The 24,777-nt window shown below is 44.0% G+C and overlaps 1 protein-coding gene across 1 annotated transcript in view; it reads left to right on the top strand.

The window, feature by feature from the left end:
- The window catches only part of LOC142302002 (protein CASC3-like), a 41,842-nt gene extending 25,097 nt beyond the window's left edge, over positions 1-16,745 (top strand). Inside the window, exons 2-5 of the mRNA XM_075343074.1 lie at positions 6,988-7,022; positions 12,842-12,997; positions 15,351-15,532; positions 15,628-16,745. Coding sequence (XP_075199189.1) covers positions 6,988-7,022; positions 12,842-12,997; positions 15,351-15,532; positions 15,628-15,805 — 551 coding nt within the window. The 3' untranslated portion in view covers positions 15,806-16,745. The remainder of the gene's footprint in view (positions 1-6,987; positions 7,023-12,841; positions 12,998-15,350; positions 15,533-15,627) is intronic.
- Positions 16,746-24,777: the final 8,032 nt, after the last annotated feature.

The raw sequence follows: 24,777 nt of genomic DNA, 5'->3' as shown, positions 1-24,777 counted from the left end.
TAGCGTATAGTGCTCATCATATAATGTATAGTGCTCATCATATAGTGTATAGTGCTCATCATATAATGTATAGTGCTCATCATATAGCGTATAGTGCTCATAATATAGTGTATAGTGCTCATCATATAGTGTATAGTGCTCATCATATAGCGTATAGTACTCATCATATAATGTATAGTGCTCATAATATAGTGTATAGTGCTCATCATATAGTGTATAGTGCTCATCATATAGTGTATAGTGCTTATCATATAGTGTATAGTGCTCATCATATAGCGTATAGTACTCATCATATAATGTATAGTGCTCATAATATAATGTATAGTGCTCATCATATAGTGTATAGTGCTCATCATATAGTGTATAGTGCTCATCATATAGTGTATAGTGCTCATCATATAATGTATAGTGCTCATAATATAGTGTATACTGCTCATCATATAGTGTATAGTGCTTATCATATAGTGTATAGTGCTCATCATATAATGTATAGTGCTCATCATATAGCGTATAGTGCTCATCATATAGCGTATAGTGCTCATCATATAGTGTATAGTGCTCATCATATAATGTATAGTGCTCATCATATAGTGTATAGTGCTCATCATATAGTGTATAGTGCTCATTATATAATGTATAGTGCTCATCATATAGTGTATAGTGCTCATCATATAGTGTATAGTGCTCATTATATAATGTATAGTGCTCATCATATAGTGTATAGTGCTCATCATATAGTGTATAGTGCTCATCATATAATTTATAGTGCTCATCATATAGTGTAGAGTGCTCATCATATAGTGTAGAGTGCTCATCATATAGTGTATAGTGCTCATCATATAGTGTATAGTGCTCATCATATAGTGTATAGTGCTTATCATATAGTGTATAGTGCTCATTATATAATGTATAGTGCTCATCATATAGTGTATATTGCTCATCATATAGTGTATAGTGCTCATCATATAATGTATAGTGCTCATCATATAGTGTATAGTGCTCATCATATAGTGTATAGTGCTCATTATATAATGTATAGTGCTCATCATATAGTGTATAGTGCTCATCATATAGTGTATAGTGCTCATTATATAATGTATAGTGCTCATCATATAGTGTATAGTGCTCATCATATAGTGTATAGTGCTCATCATATAATGTATAGTGCTCATCATATAGTGTATAGTGCTCATCATATAGCGTATAGTGCTCATTATATAATGTATAGCGCTCATCATATAGTGTATAGTGCTCATCATATAGTGTATAGTGCTCATCATATAGCGTATAGTGCTCATTATATAATGTATAGCGCTCATCATATAGTGTATAGTGCTCATCATATAATGTATAGTGCTCATCATATAGTGTATAGTGCTCATCATATAGCGTATAGTACTCATCATATAATGTATAGTGCTCATCATATAGTGTATAGTGCTCATCATATAGTGTATAGTGCTCATCATATAGCGTATAGTGCTCATCATATAGTGTATAGTGCTCATCATATAGTGTATAGTGCTCATCATATAGCGTATAGTACTCATCATATAATGTATAGTGCTCATCATATAGTGTATAGTGCTCATCATATAGTGTATAGTGCTCATTATATAATGTATAGTGCTCATCATATAGTGTATAGTGCTCATCATATAGTGTAGAGTGCTCATCATATAGTGTAGAGTGCTCATTATATAGTGTATAGTGCTCATTATATAATGTATAGTGCTCATCATATAGTGTATAGTGCTCATCATATAGTGTATAATGCTCATCATATAATTTATAGTGCTCATCATATAGTGTATAGTGCTCATCATATAGTGTATAGTGCTTATCATATAGTGTATAGTGCTCATTATATAATGTATAGTGCTCATCATATAGTGTATAGTGCTCATCATATAGTGTATAATGCTCATCATATAATTTATAGTGCTCATCATATAGTGTATAGTGCTCATCATATAGTGTATAGTGCTCATCATATAGTGTATAGTGCTCATCATATAGTGTATAGTGCTTATAATATAGTGTATAGTGCTCATTATATAATGTATAGTGCTCATCATATAGTGTATATTGCTCATCATAGTGTATAGTGCTCATCATATAATGTATAGTGCTCATCATATAGTGTATAGTGCTCATCATATAGTGTATAGTGCTCATTATATAATGTATAGTGCTCATCATATAGTGTATAGTGCTCATCATATAGTGTATAGTGCTCATTATATAATGTATAGTGCTCATCATATAGTGTATAGTGCTCATCATATAGTGTATAGTGCTCATCATATAGTGTATAGTGCTCATCATATAATGTATAGTGCTCATCATATAGTGTATAGTGCTCATCATATAGTGTATAGTGCTCATCATATAGCGTATAGTTCTCATCATATAATGTATAGTACTCATCATATAGTGTATAGTGCTCATCATATAGTGTATAGTGCTCATTATATAATGTATAGTGCTCATCATATAGTGTATAGTGCTCATCATATAGCGTATAGTACTCATCATATAATGTATAGTGCTCATCATATAGTGTATAGTGCTCATCATATAGTGTATAGTGCTCATCATATAGTGTATAGTGCTCATCATATAGCGTATAGTTCTCATCATATAATGTATAGTACTCATCATATAGTGTATAATGCTCATTATATAATGTATAGTGCTCATCATATAGTGTATAGTGCTCATCATATAGTGTATAGTGCTCATCATATAGTGTATAGTGCTCATCATATAGTGTATAGTGCTCATCATATAGTGTATAATGCTCATTATATAATGTATAGTGCTCATCATATAGTGTATAGTGCTCATCATATAGTGTATAGTGCTCATCATATAGTGTATAGTGCTCATCATATAGTGTATAGTGCTCATCATATAGCGTATAGTGCTCATCATATAGTGTATAGTGCTCATCATATAGTGTATAGTGCTCATCATATAGTGTATAGTGCTCATCATATAGTGTATAGTGCTCATCATATAGTGTATAGTGCTCATCATATAGTGTATAGTGCTTATCATATAGTGTATAGTGCTCATCATATAGCGTATAGTGCTCATCATATAGCGTATAGTGCTCATCATATAGTGTATAGTGCTCATCATATAGTGTATAGTGCTCATCATATAATTTATAGTGCTCATCATATAGTGTATAGTGCTCATCATATAGTGTATAGTGCTCATCATATAGTGTATAGTGCTCATCATATAGTGTATAGTGCTCATTATATAATGTATAGTGCTCATCATATAGTGTATAGTGCTCATCATATAGTGTATAGTGCTCATCATATAATGTATAGTGCTCATCATATAGTGTATAGTGCTCATCATATAGCGTATAGTGCTCATTATATAATGTATAGCGCTCATCATATAGTGTATAGTGCTTATCATATAGTGTATAGTGCTCATCATATAATGTATAGTGCTTATCATATAGTGTATAGTGCTCATCATATAGTGTATAGTGCTCATCATATAGTGTATAGTGCTCATCATATAGTGTATAGTGCTCATCATATAGTGTATAGTGCTCATCATATAATGTATAGTGCTTATCATATAGTGTATAGTGCTCATCATATAGTGTATAGTGCTTATCATATAGCGTATAGTGCTCATCATATAGCGTATAGTGCTTATCATATAGTGTAGAGTGCTCATCATATAATGTATAGTGCTCATTATATAATGTATAGTGCTCATCATATAGCGTATAGTGCTCATCATATAGTGTATAGTGCTCATCATATAGTGTATAGTGCTCATTATATAATGTATAGTGCTCATCATATAATGTATAGTGCTCATTATATAATGTATAGTGCTCATCATATAGCGTATAGTACAGTGCTACCTATAAGCATATGCCACGTTTTTCCCATATAGATAGCAGCAACATTCCTTATATACTTCCGCTACATGACATGCCACTCCCAACTATCCACCACATGCTCCCCGAATACACTACTGCAACGTTATACATTTACCAAACCTTGTGAAAGTATTCACACCTTTGGTATTTTTTCTGTTTTGCTATCTCACTTTTTTTAGGGTTTGCATCAGATCATGTAAAGACCACGCTTATACTGTGAACATTTGTTTTACTTTTTATTGTGAAACAAACAACTAAAACGACAAAATAACTGAAAATTTCAGTGTGCATAACTATTCACCCCCTAAACTCAGTATTTTGTAGAGCCTCTTTTTGGATAAGTCTCGCATTGGATAAGTCTCTATGAGATTTCCACACCTTGCCTCTGGGATTTTTGCCTATTCCTCAAGGCAAAAGTGCTCCAGCTCCTCAAGTTAGGTGTTTTTCTCTGGTGAACAACAATCTGCAAGTCTGACCACAGACTCTCAATTGGATTAAGGTCAGGGCTGTGACCCAGCCGCTCCAATACAGTTACACATTTCCCCTTAAACCACTCGAGTGTTGCTTTAGCAGTATCTTTGGGTCATTGTCTTGTTGGAAAGTGAACCTCCATCCCAGTCTCAAATCACTGATAGATTGAAACAGATTTTGCTCAAGAATATCCATGTATTTCGCACCATCCATCTTCCCCTCAGTTCAGACCATTTTCCCTGTCCCTAAAGCATGATGCTGCCACCACAATGTTTCACTGTGGGGATGGTGTTCTTGTGATGATATGTGGCTTGTTGTTTTTTGCTCCAGACATAGCGTTTACCTTGGTGACCAAATAGTTGAACTTTGGTTTCATCTGACCACAGCACCTTCGTCCCTATATTTGTGAGTCTCCCACATGTCTTTTGGCAAAATGAAAACGAGCCTTCTAATTTTTGGCTGTATGTAAAGGCTTTTTTTCTGGCCACTCTTCCATAAAGCCAGCTATGTGGAGTGTACAGCTCATTGTAGTCATATGGACAGATACTACAGTCTCTGCTTGGGAACTCTGCAGCTCCTTCAGGGTTACCTTTGGTCTCTGATTAAAATTCCCTCCTTGCCCAGGCTGAGAGTTTCGGTGGGTGGCCCTCTCTCGTCAGGTTTGTTGTGGTACCATTTTCTTTCCATTCGATGATAATGGATTTGATGTTGGTTTGGGGGATCATCAGAGATTGGGACATTTTTTTTTTGGACCCAACCAGACTTGTACTTCTCACCATGCTGTCTCTGACTGGGTTGGAGATCTCCTTGGTCTTCATGAAGTTTTTCGGATATCTATTTGGTCTTCCTTGTGTTGTTTGGAGATCTCGTTTGTCTTCATGGTTTGGAGATCTCCTTTTTCATCATGGTGTTGTTTGGAGATCTTCTTTTTCTTCATGAGGTTGTTTGGAGATCTTCTTTTTCTTCATGGGGTTGTTTGGAGATCTTCTTTTTCTTCATGGGGTTTTGTGGAGATCTCATTGGTCTTCATGGTGTTGTTTGGAGATCTCCTTTTTCATCATGGTGTTGTTTGGAGATTTCATTGGTCTTCATGGTGTTGTGTAGAGATCTCATTGGTCTTCATGGGGTTGTTTGGAGATCTCCTTGGTCTTCATGGGGTTGTTTGGAGATTTTCTTAGTCTTCCTAGTGTTGTTTGGAGATCTCCATGGTCTTCAGGGTATTGTTTGGTTAAGGATACCTCTTGCTTAATGGTGTTGCAGCCTCAGTGGCCTTTCAGAAAATATATGTATGTACTGACAGCCCCCGGGACACTAAAGGGTACTTTACACGCTGCGACATCACTAGCGATTGCTAGCGATGTTGTGCGCAATTGCACCCGCCCCCGTCTTACGTGCGACATTTCGTGATCGCTGCCGTAGCGAACATTATCGCTACGACAGCGTCACACGGACATACCTTTTCAGCGACGACGCTGTGACCGCCGAACAATCCCTCCTTCAAGGGGGAGGTGCGATCGGCGTCATAGCGACATCACTAAGAGGCCGCCCAATAGGAGCGGAGGGGTGGAGATGAGCGGGATGTAACATCCCGCCAACCTCCTTCCTCATTGCCGGTGGACGCAGGTAAGGAGATGGTGGTCGTTCCTGCGGTGTCACACATAGCGATGTATGCTGCCGCAGGAACGACGAACAACATCGTACCTGTGCCAGCAACGATATATTAAGGAAAGGAGCGACGTGTCAACAATCACCGATTTTGATCGATTTTTCGATCGTTGATCGTCGCTCCTTGATGTCACACGCTGCGATGTCGCTGCCGGATGTGGGTCACTAACGACGTGACCCCGACGATATATCGTTACCGATATCGCAGCGTGTAAAACGCCCTCCCTGCACCAGAAATTTTTAGTGGCTTCATAGCAAAAAAGGTGAGTACATATGCACATGGCAATTTTGATTCATTTTATCCCATAAATTAAATTTTTGCCTATATTTTTCTCACTTCCTCAACTTATACTTTTTAGTGCTGATGCATCACACACAAACCGGATCACAAAAATATTTAAACTCATTTTCTAATGTAACAAAATAGGTAAAAAGCCAAGGGAGTGAATACTTTTGCAAGGCACTGTACATACATTGCCGCAACATAAGTACCTTAGACATGCTTCATATATAAAGTGCTCCAGTAATGCCCCATTTGAAGTACAAACACAACCCCACTACATAAGTACCCGCCACATGCTCCCTGTATACACTACTTCAAAATTCCCCAAAGTGTTGGCAGGAAAATATACACACATTATTTGTGTTTTTGAGTGCTACCACACCATGTGCGCGAGACTTCATAAATCTCATTCACTTTACCAATACTGTAAAATACGGCACTTTTTCCGTAGAATAAAAACCACGCCAAGAAGACAATGTGTGAACAAGTCCTAACTCTTTTACATTGATTTGCTATTCTTAAAGTACATTCTGGTAGATTCTTCTTAATTTGGCACTCGATAACCCCAGTGTAGGAGTGGATACTCTTGTACAGTTGCCTTTATTGCCACACTTCTTATATTTTTCTCTTCTTTTTTGGCTTACAGTTGTGCCACACCATGAGATCAAACAGGAATGTGAGGTGAGCACTGGACTTAGGAGTGTTGTTTTTATTGTCTTGTCTGCCCATCAGTATAAAGGCACCATCACACTAAGCGACGCTCCAGCGATTCCACTAGCGATCTGACCTGGCAGGGATCGCTGGAGCGTCGCTACATGGTCGCTGGTGAGCTGTCAAACATGCAGATCTCACCAGTGACCAGCCCCCAACCACCAGCGACGCGTAGAAGCGATGCTGCGCTTGGTAACTAAGGTAAATATCAGGTAACCAAGCGCTTGGTTACCCGATATTTACCTTGGTTACCAGCGCACACCGCTTAGCGTTGGCTCCCTGCACTCGTCGCCAGAGTACACATCGGGTTAATAAGCAAACCGCTTTGCTTATTTACCCGATGTGTACTCTGGCTACGTGTGCAGGGAGCAGGGAGCCGGCACTGGCAGTGTGAGAGCGGCGGACGCTAGTAACCAAGGTAAATATCAGGTAACCAAGCAAAGCCCTTCGCTTGGTTACCTGATATTTACCTTGGTTACAGCTTACCGCAGGCTGCCAGAAGCCGTCTCCCTGCACATTCAGATCGTTGCTCTCTCGCTGTCACACACAGCGATGTGTGCTTCACAGCGGGAGAGCAACGTCCAAAAAATGAACCAGCACTGTGTGTAACGAGCAGCGACCTCACAGCAGGCTTCAGGTCGCTGCTCAGTGTCACACACAGCGAGATCGCTAATGAGGTCACTGCTGCGTCACCAAAACCGTGACTCAGCAGCAATCTCGCTATGTGAGAAGTACCCCTAAGTGTCCCACCTAAAATTCTTAACCTATAGAGGTTTTCCTTTTGAGGCTAGCGTACAAGGTCTCGAACAATCATGAGAAATGGGGTGAATTTTAAAAATACATTTTTCAAAAATACCGTTGATGCTTATTGTCCATGAAGATATGGTGTAATTCAACATGACGTCTGTTGACCCCTTTTCATGACATATTAGAACATTGCAGGGAGTAGGTGGACCGCCATACCAACATAGAAGATCCCGCTGCTATTCCATTGGTTCTCCAGCCATGCAATTCCAAAGGGCCAGGGGGTTCCCTAAAGACCTAAAAAAAACACTGCAGCCTATCAAAAGGAACTAATTTTAAAGTGTTTTCTAAGTTTGAAAATCTAATTGTACATGGTAGGTCCCACAATGATGAGCTGATGTCCTGCTTCCCCTTTAAATCAAGAGCCAGGTTTTCCATAGATGAGAAAGCCACCAACAGATATCTCAGCCGGGGGCTTATTTCCAGGAGAACAAAGCAATTGTCAATTGGACATGCACGATTGACATCTCTGCTGACAATCAGTTGGACTCCCACCATCGTAGCCAATGGTTGACTGACCCTCTGAGAACTGACAGCAGGAACTGGACAAGTACAGTTGAAACGAGAAGTTTACATACATCTAATATATAAAGCTGAATGTGTGTGTGTATGTGTGTGTGTATGTCCGGGATTGGCATCCGCACCATCGCAGCTACAGCCACAAAATTTTGCACACTCACACGTCTGGACCCCGAGAGCGTCATAGGCTATTTATCGAGGGGAAATTTTAACCCCGCTCTTTACAGTTATTCACCAAAAAACCTGCCTCCATTAAAGCGAATGGAGCTGGGAGCCACAGTGCAGCCAGAACTTTAGAAGAATGCGCAGCCACACCCCTATATAGAATGTTGGCATGTCACAATGCAGACAGGGAAAGACACAGACAGGATAAGAGACAGACACAAAGAGACAGACACAGACAAAGAGACAGCCTGACAGGGACGGAGACAGACAGGGACGGAGACAGACAGGGACGGAGACAGACAGGGACGGAGACAGACAGGGACGGAGACAGACAGGGACGGAGACAGACAGGGACGGAGACAGACAGGGACGGAGACAGACAGGGACGGAGACAGACAGGGACGGAGACAGACAGGGACGGAGACAGACAGGGACGGAGACAGACAGGGACGGAGACAGACAGACGGGGAAAGAGACAGACAGACGGGGAAAGAGACAGACAGACGGGGAAAGAGACAGACAGACGGGGAAAGAGACAGACAGACGGGGAAAGAGACAGACAGACGGGGAAAGAGACAGACAGACGGGGAAAGAGACAGACAGACGGGGAAAGAGACAGACAGACGGGGAAAGAGACAGACAGACGGGGAAAGAGACAGACAGACGGGGAAAGAGACAGACAGACGGGGAAAGAGACAGACAGACGGGGAAAGAGACAGACAGACGGGGAAAGAGACAGACAGACGGGGAAAGAGACAGACAGACGGGGAAAGAGACAGACAGACGGGGAAAGAGACAGACAGACGGGGAAAGAGACAGACAGACGGGGAAAGAGACAGACAGACGGGGAAAGAGACAGACAGACGGGGAAAGAGACAGACAGACGGGGAAAGAGACAGACAGACGGGGAAAGAGACAGACAGACGGGGAAAGAGACAGACAGACGGGGAAAGAGACAGACAGACGGGGAAAGAGACAGACAGACGGGGAAAGAGAGACAGACGGGGAAAGAGACAGACAGACGGGGAAAGTGACAGACAGACGGGGAAAGTGACAGACAGACGGGGAAAGAGACAGACAGAGACAGTTACTATCCCGGGCAGCGCCGGGTGCTATGTTGTGAGGCGAAATTTTAACCCCGCGCGTTCCAATTTACCAATCAATTTTGCCCCTATCTACATAATGGGGAAAAAGTGAAACGAAAAGTGTTGGGGGCAAATTGACAGCTCCAGATGTGAACAAGGGGGACTTAAAGAATGAGAGCGATGGCGCCAAAGAGTATATACCGTACAGTTGCTAAGGTGGGACCCCGACATGGGATACTCACCACACTCGGGGATATGAACACAGACAAAATGCGCCACACACTACCACGCACTTGAACACATATACCACCCTCAGCACACATCTCACCACACGTACACCAACCTCGCCACATAATCGCCCTAAAACACACACAAGTCTGGTATTATCCTTCAAAAATAAAAATCTGATTAATAAGCAGCCAAACTACAAGAACAACAAATGTACCACATAGGAAATACGGCAGCTGTCAGTCACATGACCTGTCTATATGTGTATGTGTGAGCTAATATATACTGTCAGGGGGAGGGCTTTCTGTTGCTTGGAGATTTATCAGGCTGCCAATAGCAACCAATCACAGCTTAGCTTCTATTTTGCTACAGTTAATTAATCTGAGCTCTGATTGGTTAATATAGGCAACAAAGGACATTCTCAGTATGTGTGAGGTCATAGGATGTTAAATCTGTGTGGAATATCTGTTGTGGTGTTGAAATATATGTTGTGAAATGCTTCTATTAGCTTCGTTTTTGCCTTTTAATAATTACATTTTTATCTATTTGTTTTGTGGTTTTTGTGTGCAGAATACAGTTTTGTTAATACATTCTATTTTGTTAACAGCAGTTATTAACAGTACAGCTAGTTATCTATAAAGACACATCTGCAGGTTTTCCCCTCCACTCTCTATAAAGACACATCTGCAGGTTTTCCCCTCCTCTCTCTATAAAGACACATCTGCAGGTTTTCCCCTCCGCTCTCTATAAAGACACATCTGCAGGTTTTCCCCTCCGCTCTCTATAAAGACACATCTGCAGGTTTTCCCCTCCGCTCTCTATAAAGACACATCTGCAGGTTTTTCCCTCCGCTCTCTGTAAAGACACATCTGCAGGTTTTTCTCCCTATTTGACATGAAATCAGAATAAACCTTTCCCGTTTTAAGTCAATTAGGAACCAAAATGATTTATATTTGCCAAATGCTGAATAATGAGAGAGAGAGAAAATGGTTTAAGGCATTTTTATTACTTTCTGCAAAGTCAAAAGTTTACATACACTAAAGGGCACTTTACACGCTGCGATCTCGCTATCGATATCGCTAGCGAGCGTAGCCGCCCCCGTCGGTTGTGCGTCATGGGCAAATCGCTGCCCGTGGTGCACAACATCGCTTACACTTGTCACACGGACTTACCTGCCTAGCGACGTCACTGTGGCCGGCGAACCGCCTCCTTTCTAAGGGGGCGATTCGTGCAGCATCACAGCGACGTCACACGGCAGTCGTCCAATAGAAGCGGAGGGGCAGAGATGAGCGGGCGGAATATCCCGCCCACCTCCTTCCTCATTGCCAGTGGACGCAGGTAAGGAGATGTTCGTCGTTCCTGCGGTGTCACACATAGCGATGTCTGATGCCGCAGGAGCGACGAACAACCAGCGGCATGCACCACCAACAATATTAAGAAAAGGAGCGTTGTGTCAACGAGCAACGATTTTTGCAGTTTTTGCGATCGTTGCTCCTAGCTGTCACGCCGCGATGTCGCTAACGACGCGTCACAAACACCGCGACCCTGACGATATATCGTTAGCGATGTCGCAGCGTGTAAAGCACCCTTAAGAGTACTATGCCTTTAAACAATATGGGACAGCCCATATGATGATATCATGTTTTTGGAAGCTTCTGATAGGTTTCTTGGCAACATCTGAGTTAATTACAGACACACCTGTGGATGTATTTTACTGCACACCTGAAACACACTGCTGCTTTGTGTAGCATCATGGGAAAGTCAAATGAAATCATCCAAGATCTCAGGAAGAGAATTATGGACTTTCTGGTAATATTGTGTCATTAGTCACAGCAAAACGAGTACTGTATCAACATGGTCTGAAAGGTCACTCTGCCAGGAAGAAGCCATTACTCCAAAAGAAACATAAAAAAGCCAGATTCATGTTTGGAAATGCACACAGGAACAAAGACCTTAATTTTGGAGACATGTCCTGTGGTCTGACGAAACTAAAATTGAACTGTTTGGCCATAATGACCATCATTACACGTTTGGAGGAAAAAGGGAGAAGCTTTGAAACCTAAGAACACCAGGGGTGGCACCATCATGTTGTGGGGTTGTTTTGCTGCAGGAGGGACTGGTGCACGTCACAAAATAGATGGCATCATGAGGAAAAAAGATTATGTGGCATTACTGAAGCAACATCCCAAGACATCAGCCAGGAACTTAAAGATTGGGAAGAAATGGGTCTTTCAAATGGACAATGCCCCAGAGCATACTGCCAAACTGGTTAAAGTGGTTTAAGGATAACAAAGTCAATGTTTTGGAGTGGCCATCACAAAACCCTGATTTCAATCCAATTGAAAATTTATGGGCAAAGCTGAAAAGGCCGGTGCGAGCGGCAACCTACAAACATGGCTCAGTTACACCAGTTCTGTCAGAAACAAATCGGCCCAAATTCCTACCAACTATTGAGAGGTTTGTGGAAGGAGATCCAAAACGTTTCCCCCAGTGTAAGGGCAATGGCACCAAATACTAATGACATGTATGTAAACTTTTGACTTTGCAGAAAGTAATAAAAATGCCTTAAAACATTCTCTTTCATTATTCTGGCATTTGGCAAATATAAATAATTTTGGATCCTAATTGAGCTAAAACGGGAAAGATTTATTCTGATTTCATGTCAGATAGTGAGAAAAACATGCAGATGTGTCTATATAGCGAGCGGAGGGAAAAACCTGCAGATGTGTCTGTATAGAGAGCGGAGGGAAAAACCTGCAGATGTGTCTTCATAGCGAGCAGAGGGAAAAACCTGCAGATGTGTCTTTATAGAGAGCGGAGGGAAACTTTTGGTTTCAATTTTTTAACTGTGGCATTGGGATCAGTGAAAAAAAGAGCATTTTCCGCAGGGTCACTTTAAAAATGGAAAATCCTTCTAATTCTTGATGAAGACTGTTGGGCGATATGTTTATGCGGCAGACCATTAATTATTCATCTTGTTCCACCCAGGACGATGGTTATACTGGTTATCCAGATAATGAGGTAGTAAAGTTCTTCATCAAATCAGAATACAATGTTGTGGACGTCCCATCCACAGAAGAGGAAGACCCCAAGACATTGCATGGAGCAGATATAAGTGACCCACCTGGGACTGGAGATGGACAGGTAACACATAAGTGATTCAGATCTACATTCATCGACTCAATAAGACTGTAGTTATAGAGAAGCGATTCATGTGGAGGAGAGTCAACGCATTTCTACCCCTTCTCTTTTTCGTCCATAGCTATTGAGCCTGAACTAACATTCTGCTGAGAGAAAGGGTTCCAGTGCCAGTAGACCCAAATCCCCATTTTTAATGTTGATGTGGACCATCCCCTCTATGGTCCTTGTAACATTAGCCCGAAATTCGCACAGAATGCCTCTGCTGCGAGTGATTTGTTTCTGGCCTTTCATAACAACATAAAGAAGGTTTGGCATAAGTTGACCTTTGCTTGTGGTGGCACCTCACACTCACGTTGGCTTCTGTGATGACCAAATTGATAAAGACCTGCATGATAATGGTGCAGATTGCCCAAACATCATCTTCCGTTCCAGTGACTGTCTCTATATCTAACTTGTGCAGAACAGTTTGGATCAAAAAGTGCTGTGCACTCCTGTCTCCACTCAGAGCGTGCTCGTACTATTAGATGGTTGTGTGAGTGGCATCGTTAAGTTCATTATTCTCCAGCAATGCTTAGGTAGAGTTCCTCACAATGTGCCTGTCATGTTCAGGTCCAGACTCATTAGGTGTCATGGCGGCATCAAGCTCTGTTCACACTGCAGACCCTGACAGGCAACCTGATATCTTTTAGTTGTTCAGCCAGAGCTTAGCGTCGGCTGTTTCATGTGCTCTGTTCCTCAGTCCTGCAGGAGTTACTTCCTGCTGACCTGGGGAACGCTGCTAGGAGCTCAGGTTGCTAATTAGGCTGCTTTCACACTACGTTTTTTTAACGCAAAAATGGATCCAGTACAAATGCGTTTTCATTTCAATGCATTTGCAATGGACTCGCGTCAACATGCGTTCACCTGCGTTTGCATGCAGTATAGTCAGGATCCAGCGACTTGCAGTTTTTTAACTTTTTTCAAAAACGCTACTTGTAGCATTTTTGAGCTGCGTCCAAATACTGCAAATTGCTGGATCCTGACTATACTGCATGCAAACGTATGTGAACGGTGGCATGCTGATAGACAGGATCCTGCTTGCTCTACTGAACATGCCCAAAAACCAGCCTCACTTGATCAGTCTCTCTCTCCCCCTCCCTCTCTCCCCCTCCATCTCTCTCCTCTCTCCCCCGCCTGAGAGCGGAGGACACTGTTAACCAAGGTGAATATCGGGTAACCGCGGGCTTAGTTACCCGATGTTTACCTTGGTTACGTGTGCAGGGAGCAGGCAGCCCTGCTCCTAGCAGCTGTAGACGCTCGTAACCAAGGTAAATATCGGGTATCCAAGCAAGTTACCCGATGTTTACTTTGGTTACGAGCCTCCGCAGATGTCGGCTCCCAGTCTTTCACGTTCAGTTCCCCTCACTCCCGATCACATGACTCCAATGCCCGCCCATAAACTTCAAGTTACAGGATCCTCCAAAATAACACATGCGTTTGCATGCGTTTTTCTCTGCAAAAACAGGATCCGCTTTTGCAGCAAAAAAAACGTTCATGACGCATGCTAAAAAAAACGTAGTGTGAAAGCAGCCTTACCAATCACAGCCGTCTCCTTCCTATTTAAGATTACTGACCTTGCTACTCAGTGCCAATTATAGCTTCAGCTTAGCTCCAGCGATTCCGGCCTTTGTAGTGATCCAGTTTGTGGTAATCTGTAGTTGCTATTTTGAGTGGTGTGGAAGTTTCCCTGTCGTGTGTTTACTTCCTTCCTTTTTCCCTGTACACGTATAGTCTCTCCTTGGTGTTTGAGTGCAGTGTGTACAAGTTTTCGTTCTCCCTTGTCCGTATTGTTTCTGTGGAGTTCTGTTACTCTCTTTCCAGCCCACCCCAAAGTTGGGAGAGAGGGGTAGTAAGATCAAGGCTCAGAGAGAAGTCAGGGTTACTCTGGGGGCTCAGACCTGGCTACCATCAAGCCTACCTCTGAGATAAGGGACAGCGCAGGGTCTCAAGTCTGAGGACCAGCATAGGAGCCCCTGTTCTGTCTTTTCATACCCCGTGACAGAAGGTTCGGCACAAGTTGACCTTTGCTTGTGGTGGCACCTCACACTCACGTTGGCTTCTGTGATGACGAAATTGATAAAGACTTGCATGATCACGGTGCAACTTGCCCCGACATCGTCATCGGATCCAGTGACTGTCTCCATATCTAACTTGAGCAGAACAGTTTGGGTCAAAAAGTGCTTTGTACTCCTGTCTCCACACAGAGCGTGCTCGTACTTTTAGATGGTTGGGTGAGTAGTATCATTGAGTTCACGATTCTCCATCAATGCTTAGGTAGAGTTACTCACAATCTGCATTGTTACTATCCATATTCCAGTTAAAGGAGACCCCCATGCAAGTAAAGAAAAAGAAGACATTGAAGAAGAACAAAACAAAAAATAATAATAATTCTCAAAAGCAAGTGGCTGATGATGAAGACTGGAACGATCCAACTTACATTCCTCGGAACGGATCTTTCTTTAATCATGACCTTCGATGCACAAATGACGGGGTGCCCAGGTGAGATCATGAGGATAAAGTTATATGGGATTTTGTAGCAGACCCCAACTATGAGCGAGGCCAAAAAGTCAATTGTAAAATGTATCTTGTTCCAGGAGTAAAAAACAACGTAGAGGAGTCAACGAGAGCTGGAAGCACGATAGATATCGGGAAGAAGATCAAGCCCCCAAGTCTGTAGAAGAGCTGATCGCCACCTATGGATTTAACATCCGAGCTGGCAAAAATCCACATGTGAAGTGTCCACGATCACCCACAGTCATATTACGGGTCTAGGAGACAACCTCCAATTTTGTCTGTAACGTGCAACGCTTACAGCACTGCTATCCTCAGAAGATAGACAAGGCAATGTAAAGTCCATGCTGGTCCCGGAATCGCCCACATCTGCATCAACTGAGATCCACTAATAAAGGTTCTTTGTTTTTGGGCTGACGACACTGTAATTTGCTCACAGCTGGTATAATTATGTGCATGTCATTATCTGCTCCCGATCCACCTCGTGGTAGTGTTTTCTTATACAATTCAGATGGAAAAGGCCAACAGAACAAAACGCTTTAAAGGGAATCTATCAGCATGTTTTTGCTATGCAATCCGAGTGCGGCATGGTGTAGGGGTAGATACCCTAATTCCAGCGATGTATCACTTGCTGGACTACTTGGTGCAGTTTTGATAGAATCTCTGTTTTTTTTTTTGCAGTAGCTATAGCAGTGGTCAGAATGCCAATCTGTGCATAACTCCGCCCACATCCCTGATTGGCAATTTGAGAACAATGTACACAGGACGCTGCCAATCGGTGGAGGGGGCGGGGTTACACAGATTAGCCTGGCTGGCCTGCATGAGAGACTTAGGGGTACTTCTCACATAGCAAGATCGTTGCTGAGTCACGGTTTTTGTGACGCACCAGTGACCTCATCAGCGATCTCGCTGTGTGTGACACTGACCAGCGACCTGGCCCCTGCTGTGAAATCGCTGCTCGTTACACACAGCTCTGGTTCATTTTTTGCTCGTTGCTCTCCCGCTGTGAAGCACACATCGCTGTGTTTGACAGCGAGAGAGCAACGATCTGAATGTGCAGGGAGCAGGAGCCGGCGTCTGACAGCTGCGGATGCTGGTAGCCAAGGTACACATCGGGTAACCAAGCGAAGCGCTTTGCTTGTTTACCCGATATTTACCTTGGTTACTAGCGTACGCCGCTCTCAGGCTGCCTGTGCCGGCTCCCTGCTCCCTGCACACGTAGCCAGAGTACACATCAGGTAAATAAGCAAAGCAGTTTGCTTAGTAACCTGATGTGTACCCTAGCTACGAGTGCAGGGAGCCAGCGCTAAGCGGTGTGCGCTGGTAACCACGGTAAATATCGGGTAACAAAGCCAAGCATTTTGCTTAGTTACCCAATATTTACCTTAGTTACCAAGCGCAGCATCGCTTCCACGAGTTGATGGTGGCTGGTCGCTGGTGAGATCTGCCTGATTGACAGCTCACCAGCGACCATGTAGCGACGCACCAGCGATCCTGACCAGATCATATCGTGGTCGGAATCGCTGGTACGTCGTTTAGTGAGATGGTACCCTTAGTCCTCTAGTGAAAATGTTGTGCTGATAAAACACTGATTGTATCAAAACTACACCACACAACCAAGTGACACATCCCCTACTTTATGCTGCTCTTAGAATAAATAAAAGCCTGCTGACCTATTTGTTTTCAAGATGTAGCTATTTTAGGCACCCCGCCCACTCGTCACCCCTAAAGAATGCATTAACATAGGCCGGAACAGTTTATTGTGAGATATGTTTGAAATTTGTACATAACCTTTTATTCGAAAGTACATTTTGGGGTGAAAATACCACATCTGGTATGGATCAGTGCATATAAACAGTAGAAGCACAGCAGTGAGAATCGGAGTCATCTCTGATCCCGGCTGTCACACCATGGTGTAGTATAGATAGCAAATGTATTAAGGAATATGGCAAGTAGGAAAAGTTTATTTTCCATACATCTATGGCAGGGGTCTCAAACTCAGCCGCACATAGAAAAAAACAAAATTCAGAGGGGCCGCATTCCTTGCAGGAGAAAGTGACATTTTTAATGATTCCATGTTTTTTTCTATACCCCGTTGGATCACTTTTTTGAACATTTTTTGCTTGTTTCTTATGACAAACCTGCACTTTTGTATTTAGTTAAGTTTATATATGAATAAAGCTTTTTTAATGACAAAAAAAATTCATGCTTTATTTTGATTTATTTTTTTGTTTACATTTTATCACCTTCTTGTAATATTGTTTTACAATTAGAAGCATCATATAGTAATCTCAGCCAACATCTTATAGTAATGTCCCCATGCTGCAGTAATGTCTTTCATCCGTGTCATCAGTGTGCCCTGTAGCATTCTGCTCATCCTTGTGCCCTGTAGTATTGTGCTCATCCATGTGCCCTGTAGTATTGTGCTCATCCGTGTGCCCCATAGTATTGTGCCCATCCTTGTGCCCTGTAGTATTGTGCTCATCCGTGTGCCCTGTAGTATTGTGCTCATCTGTGTGCCCTGTAGTATTGTGCTCATCCGTGTGCCCTGTAGTATTGTGCTCATCCGTGTGCCCTGTAGTATTGTGCCCATCCTTGTGCCCTGTAGTATTGTGCTCATCCGTGTGCCCTGTAGTATTGTGCTCATCCGTGTGCCCTGTAGTATTGTGCTCATCCGTGTGCGCTGTAGTATTGTGCTCATCTGTGTGCCCTGTAGTATTGTGCTCATCCGTGTGCCCTGTAGTATTGTGCTCATCCTTGTGCCCTGTAGTATTGTGCTCATCCTTGTGCCCTGTAGCATTCTGCTCATCCGTGTGCCCTGTAGTATTGTGCTCATCCTTGTGCCCTGTAGTATTGTGCCCATCCTTGTGCCCTGTAGTATTGTGCTCATCCTTGTGCCCTGTAGTATTGTGCTCATCCTTGTGCCCTGTAGTATTGTGCCCATCCTTGTGCCCTGTAGTATTGTGCCCATCCTTGTGCCCTGTAGTATTGTGCTCATCCTTGTGCCCTGTAGTATTGTGCTCATCCTTGTGCCCAGTAGTATTGTGCTCATCCTTGTGCCCAGTAGTATTGTGCTCATCCTTGTGCCCTGTAGTATTGTGCTCATCCTTGTGCCCAGTAGTATTGTGCTCATCCGTGTGCCCTGTAGTATTGTGCTCATCCTTGTGCCCTGTAGTATTGTGCTCATCCTTGTGCCCTGTAGTATTGTGCTCATCCGTGTGCCCTGTAGTATTGTGCTCATCCTTATGCCCAGTAGTATTGTGCTCATTGTTGTGCCCTGTAGCGTTGTGCCCATCCATGTGCCCTGTAGTATTGTGCCCATCCTTGTAGTATTGTGCCCATCCTTTAGTAATACTAAAAAAAAAATCCTCCTCACCTTTTCTCCGTTCCCTGTGTGCACATGATCAGTGTTTGCAGAGTTTTGGTTGCACCATGTTTCAGCTGCGTCCAAAATGCTGCAATGTGCAGTACAAGCAGCGTGGATGGGATTTCTAGAAATCCCATGCTACTGTGCATGTGTGGCTCGTAGCAAACACTGACCTGCGTGCGGCTTTCAGAGGGCGCAGCATGTGAGTTGTTTGCTGTGGAGTCGCAAGCGTCCTCTGCAGGGAGAACACAGCGAGGACACTGCAGCGCACTGAACCCTGATTGTGGGCATGGGCCGCTGCAGTCTCCTGTGATCTCCTGCAGAGGAGACTCGGGGCCCCGCAGGTCAGGACCCGCTGCATCCAGGATGTAGTGAGTCCTGATCGTGGCCACGTATCTTACCTGATTGTTGCGGCCTGCAGACCCCATGAAGATCGCGGCACCTTATCCAGGATTGGCACCAGCAGGGCTTTACTACACTTGAATAATTTGCAGTGCCACGCCGTGGAGCTTTCTGCACTGTACCAGTGGCTGCTCTCCTCCTATCAGATGAAGGAGGCGACGTCACCTCCTTGCATCTGATTGGTGGGCGGTAGCCATTATGCAGAGAGCTCCTCTGAGCGGCACTGGAAATGATTCAACTGTGCTCTGCTGGCGCTGACCCCCAGCATAGGACCATGATCGCCAGGGGGTCTGCGAGCCGCAACAAGCAGCCTCAGGGGCCGCGTATTTGAGACTTCTGATCCATGGCATATATGGTTGTGTCTGTACATTTCACCAATAGTTTATTGTCTGTACAGGTGAATGCATTCTTTTTAGAAACAGAGAAGTCCCAGAAGATAGACCCCCTTTTGACCAAATATTTGTGACAAATTCTTTTAATATACATACATTTACACACGGAGTCTACAGTCATCCACTGTGTAACGCCAAGTCTGCCCTTTTTCATATAAAGAAACCATCCTAAGACAGAGGTCCAAAATAATAAGCAAAGAAAACGGTGAAGTCCGAAAAGAGCCTGGAATAAGCTCCGTAACCTTCCCAAAAGCCAAACTCCTTCTAAAATTTCCAATTTTCATCCCGTTGGCTACATGTCACGCTACGAGCGTGGCGAGCACATTCAGACTAAAAAGGAGCCTGACGCCTATACAGGTTCTTTCAACCTTTTGGTGAGCAGAATACCTTGGGCCCTCAGCTGCCCCTAAACTCACCCTACCTAGTGAGTAGGCCAACAAGTTCACTAGACTTCGCCACTACAATACCGAAACACAAGGGAAGACAAACAAACAAAGGAAATACCGGGACACAAAAGGATAAGGTCCAGATTCTGGAACGCTTCAATTCAGCTCCTTCCACCAAGGGGGCCAGTATACAAATGCATTTGTATCAACAGCAGAGATTGCTGGGTAACACCTCTATTTAAGCCTGAAGGGAGTGACTACAAAGTGATTGCAGCTGAAGCACTCAGCTAAAGACTGCTGGAGAAGCTGCCAGCAACAAAACTGACATTTAGGTGACCGTTTAGGTACTAAAGGAAACAAAACCACAGACTCTCATCTCTATCAGAGTCCCAGATAGAGATGAGAGGCTCCAGTTCTCAAGCTGCCACTAGTCTCCAAAAACAGGAAGACGACCGTGACCCTACGAAGGTGAAGACAACAACTCCAGTTCTACATCAGAACTTTGTTGGGAGTATAAATTATATCAAGCATAAAGCAGCCAAGGAAGGGCCTCTTAGCCAATGAAAATAAAGCAGAACCGCCTGTGAATTAACCCCTTCACCCCCGGGCGACGTTCTGTTGTTCATTTTCGGTTTTTTTGCTCCTCTTTTTCTGAGAGCCGTAACTTTTTTATTTTTTCATCAATCTTGATAGATGAGGGCTTGTTTTTTGTGGGACGAGTTATACTTTTGATTGAAATCATTAGTTTTACCATGTAGAGTGTTGAAAAACGGGGAAAGAAAATTGCAAGTGTGGTAAAATTGCAAAAAAAAAATGTTGAGTGTTAATAGGGCGTGGTAGGGGCCGAGTTTACGAGCTGCTCACATATCCCTACCCAGGGGCATGAGATGGTGGGTATACGAAAGTCCAGGTGTTTCATTAGGAGTATGTGTATGGAGGTAAGAAGGCCTCCTGTGTGAAATCTCCATATTAGGACTTGTGTACTGGACTATCCCCAAAGTGGCTTTTTTTGGATGGTGTATCCCATTTTGCCGGCATTGACAGGCCGTTTATTTCCTGTGTTTGCGGCATGCTTTATGGAGAATTAATAAAGCAGGCTAGACCTTTCACTTAAATCACCTCCCGTGCCTCTCAAATGCTGCTGAGTGAACGGAGATTCCTACAGAGGTCTTGCATGCCAGGTCAAATCGAGCAAGTATAAAGAGAACAAAAGAAATAGCATTCAGATTAGCACATTTATTAGTCCTTGGGCCACTACATCTTTAGATGTGAGGGGGGTCTGGGGCTGCTTTCGCTCCCACTGCTTCCTTTTTGCTCTGAAATGAGGAATCAACAGGGGTGGAGCTGCTTCACTAGCCTTTGATGACATCCTGTTTTAGTAGCAGTGATGGAGAAGAAGCCAAAGCATCTCTTACACCACCAATAATACCGAGAGATGAACTGCAGGGACTTATTCTGTCTCGCATGGCTGGCCAGCTTGGAGGAATGACCTCACTGAAGAACTTGTTTCATTTCTACTTCAGCAATCAACGTCTAAAGGCTGCTTTACACGGTACGACCGATTGTGCAATTTCACAATCGATCGTACCCGCCCCCGTCCTTTTTGTGTCGCACAAAGTCAGTAACCCCCGTCACACATACTTACCTCTCGTGCGACCACTCTGTGGGCGGCGAACGTCCACTTCCTGGAGTGGGAGGGACGTTCGGCGTCACAGCGGCGTCACAGCGACGTCACACGGCCGCCGGCCAATAGAAGCGGAGGGGCGGAAATGAGCGGGACGTAAACATCCCGCCCACCTCCTTCCTTCACATAGCCGGCGGCGGCCGTGTGACGCAGGTGAGCTGCTGTTCATCGTTCCTGGGGTGTCACACGGAGCGGCGTGTGCTACCACGGAAACGATGAACAACTAAATTAAACGATATTATGGAACCTAGCGAGCAGTACACGACTCACGATTTATGAGCGATACTGCGTCGCTAGGAGGTGTCACACAGGCCAGCATCGCCAGCGATGCCGGATGTGCGTCACAAAAACCGTGACCCCGACGATCTATCGCACGATAGATTGTCTGGTGTAAAGCAGCCTTTACCGGATGGAGCTTGGGACACATCAGTAAGAGCCACTGTCACCATTCTGGAAGGCTCGTTTGTCACGTCCCCACCGGAGTCCGCCCCTGCGACTTCCGCTTCAGTCACCAGGCGACGCCGTGTTCCCGCTGTGGATGGTGCTGGTGATGGGAGAGGAGTCGGTGCCAGTAACTCTGGTGGACGCAGGCTCCGCTCATCCACTAATCTGGGTTTCCCTGAGATCTGCAGTACCACTGGCTGACTGTAGGTGTCATGTGTCTTCCAGCTGAAGTTACCATCATTCAGCCTCAGCCAATGTGAAGACACCACACCCTTCTAATTCCCCCTCCTGTCTTCTGGCTACTGCCAGAGATAGTTCTGTTTTTCTGTTCCCTGCCTTCATCTCTGTTTTGCTTAGTGATCCCTGTGTTTGGACTTCTGCTTGTTTTCTGACTACCCGTCTGCCTGCCGTTTCTGTACCTTGCCGCCAGTTCCGGATTTGACCTCTGCTTGGTTTCCTGATTACATCCTTGTCTGCCTGATTCTGTCCCTGTTCTGCAATTCCTGGTTTGACCCTGCCTGACTACTACTCTCATCGGACTGCAGCCTACCACAGGTAGTGATCACCGGGGCTCTGTGTAATTCCAAATCCCTGTATAGGGGTTAAAGGGTTTCACGGATCTCGGGGTCCTGCTTGTTGAGCGGCTTTCTTCTAGCCTGCCCATTACAGCCCGTCTGAGTCTGTGGTTCCAGGCAGGCGTTACATCGATAATATGCTGAGGCTCCTCCTCCTGATCGGCCGACAGAAACGACCGTGACAGTGCATCGGCATTGACGTTTTTCTCAGCCAGGTGGAAATGCACAACGATGTCGACACGAGCAAAAAACAGCGACCTTCCAGGTTTGGCACGGCTTCAACCTCTCAGCTGACTTGATATACTTGCAGCAGCAGATATCGTGGTAGGCGGCCGGACTCGATACTTGCATCAGCGGATATTGTGGTAGGCGGCCGATGTAGATAGTTGCAGCAGCAGGGGGCTTGTAATGCACTGAAACACAGGAACAAATAAGCAACAGCATACAAGACAATGACCGCAGCCACACAAAGGACCTGAGAACTAGCATTGCTGCGTAGGGAAAAGCGAGCTGAGAGGCACTTCCGGGTCAGGGTGTACTGAAAAGGAGCATGGTCGCACACGCACTCTACGGGCATGTCCAGGAGGTCTGTGCGGCATGCACAGGCCCTGGACGACAGCACCATGGACGGGGACAAACAGCTATCGCTGGACCGCTGGGAAGGGAAGAGTGTCAATGTCTCCGTTGGAGAGGGGAGCAGGACAAAGCGGTGACGCACGTATGGACGTTACAATCAGGTTGGTGATTTGGTCAGAATTAATGGTGTCCTCAGTGCTCAGAAATACAGGTATACCACCAGCAAGGCGACTCCAGGTTTATTTTGCAGCAGGACAATGTCCCCAAACATACAGCCAATATCATTAGCCTAAAGAAGAACAAGGAGTCCAGGAAGTGATGATCCGGACCCTGCAAAGCCCCGATCTTAGCATCATCCAGTCTCTCTGGGATAAGGATTACTAAAGGATACAGAAGGAATTGCACAAGCGACATCCACAGAGGATCAGTGGTCAGTTCTTCAAGATGTTTGGAACAAAATCGCTGCAGAATGCCTTCAAAACCTGAGCGCCAGTGTACAGAGAAGAACTGATGCTGCAGGCAAAGGGTGGCCACATCAAATATTGATCTGATTTAGATTTCTCTTTTGTTCTTTCACTTTGCATTTTCTTAATTGAAAAAATAAACTATTAAAACTTCTAAAACATTCTTATTTTGCAGCATTTTTTCCACACCTGCCTAAAACATTTACATAGTACTGTATATATGACAGAGACTAACACAACATTATTGAAGCAAACATGATGGCATTTAAAATAAAGGCCAGTTAGACACTTTACTAACCAGCGAGGAGGCACATGAGACATGGATACCAATGTCACATTTTACTAGATTTTTTCACATGAGACCTATATTTTTAAGCTTAAAGGGAATCTGTCAGCAGGTTTTTGCTATGCAAGCTGAAGCCAGCATGCTGCAAGGGTTAACACAGAAAATTCAGGGATGCCTGTTTTGTCACAGTCTAACTTGTTGTTTATTTGCTATGTTTGTTTAAGCAGCAGGACTTCCCATTGCACCAACTCCAAAGTCATGCACATGGCAGTCCAGCATGCCCCTCCTCTGATTGACACCTCACTGTCAAAGTACAATCTCTATAGATGGTGTGGGTGGGGACAGCTCTCTCAGCTCTGCTACATAACTAAATCTAAAAAATTCAGATTGTGTCAGAATGGCAGCAGACAGTAATCTAAGTGATACATCGTTGGATTCAGGATCTCTTTACCTACATCATGCTGCTCTCAGATGAGGTAACAAAAAACTGCTGACAAATTCCCTTTAAGTCTATGGCTCCATAGAATCATGTTATGGTTGCAGTATAATGTTGCTGTACAATCCCAATGCTTCTCTCTGGGAAGAAAAGATGCGGGTGACTCAAAACAAGCAAAAACATGACTAATAATAAATCAATAAGAAGCCCAAGGAACCATT

Source organism: Anomaloglossus baeobatrachus, chromosome 4 (genome assembly GCF_048569485.1).
Source record: "Anomaloglossus baeobatrachus isolate aAnoBae1 chromosome 4, aAnoBae1.hap1, whole genome shotgun sequence".
Lineage (NCBI taxonomy): Eukaryota > Metazoa > Chordata > Amphibia > Anura > Aromobatidae > Anomaloglossus > Anomaloglossus baeobatrachus.
Note: the sequence above shows the minus strand (reverse complement) of the source record. Positions and strands in the feature narration are given on the sequence as shown.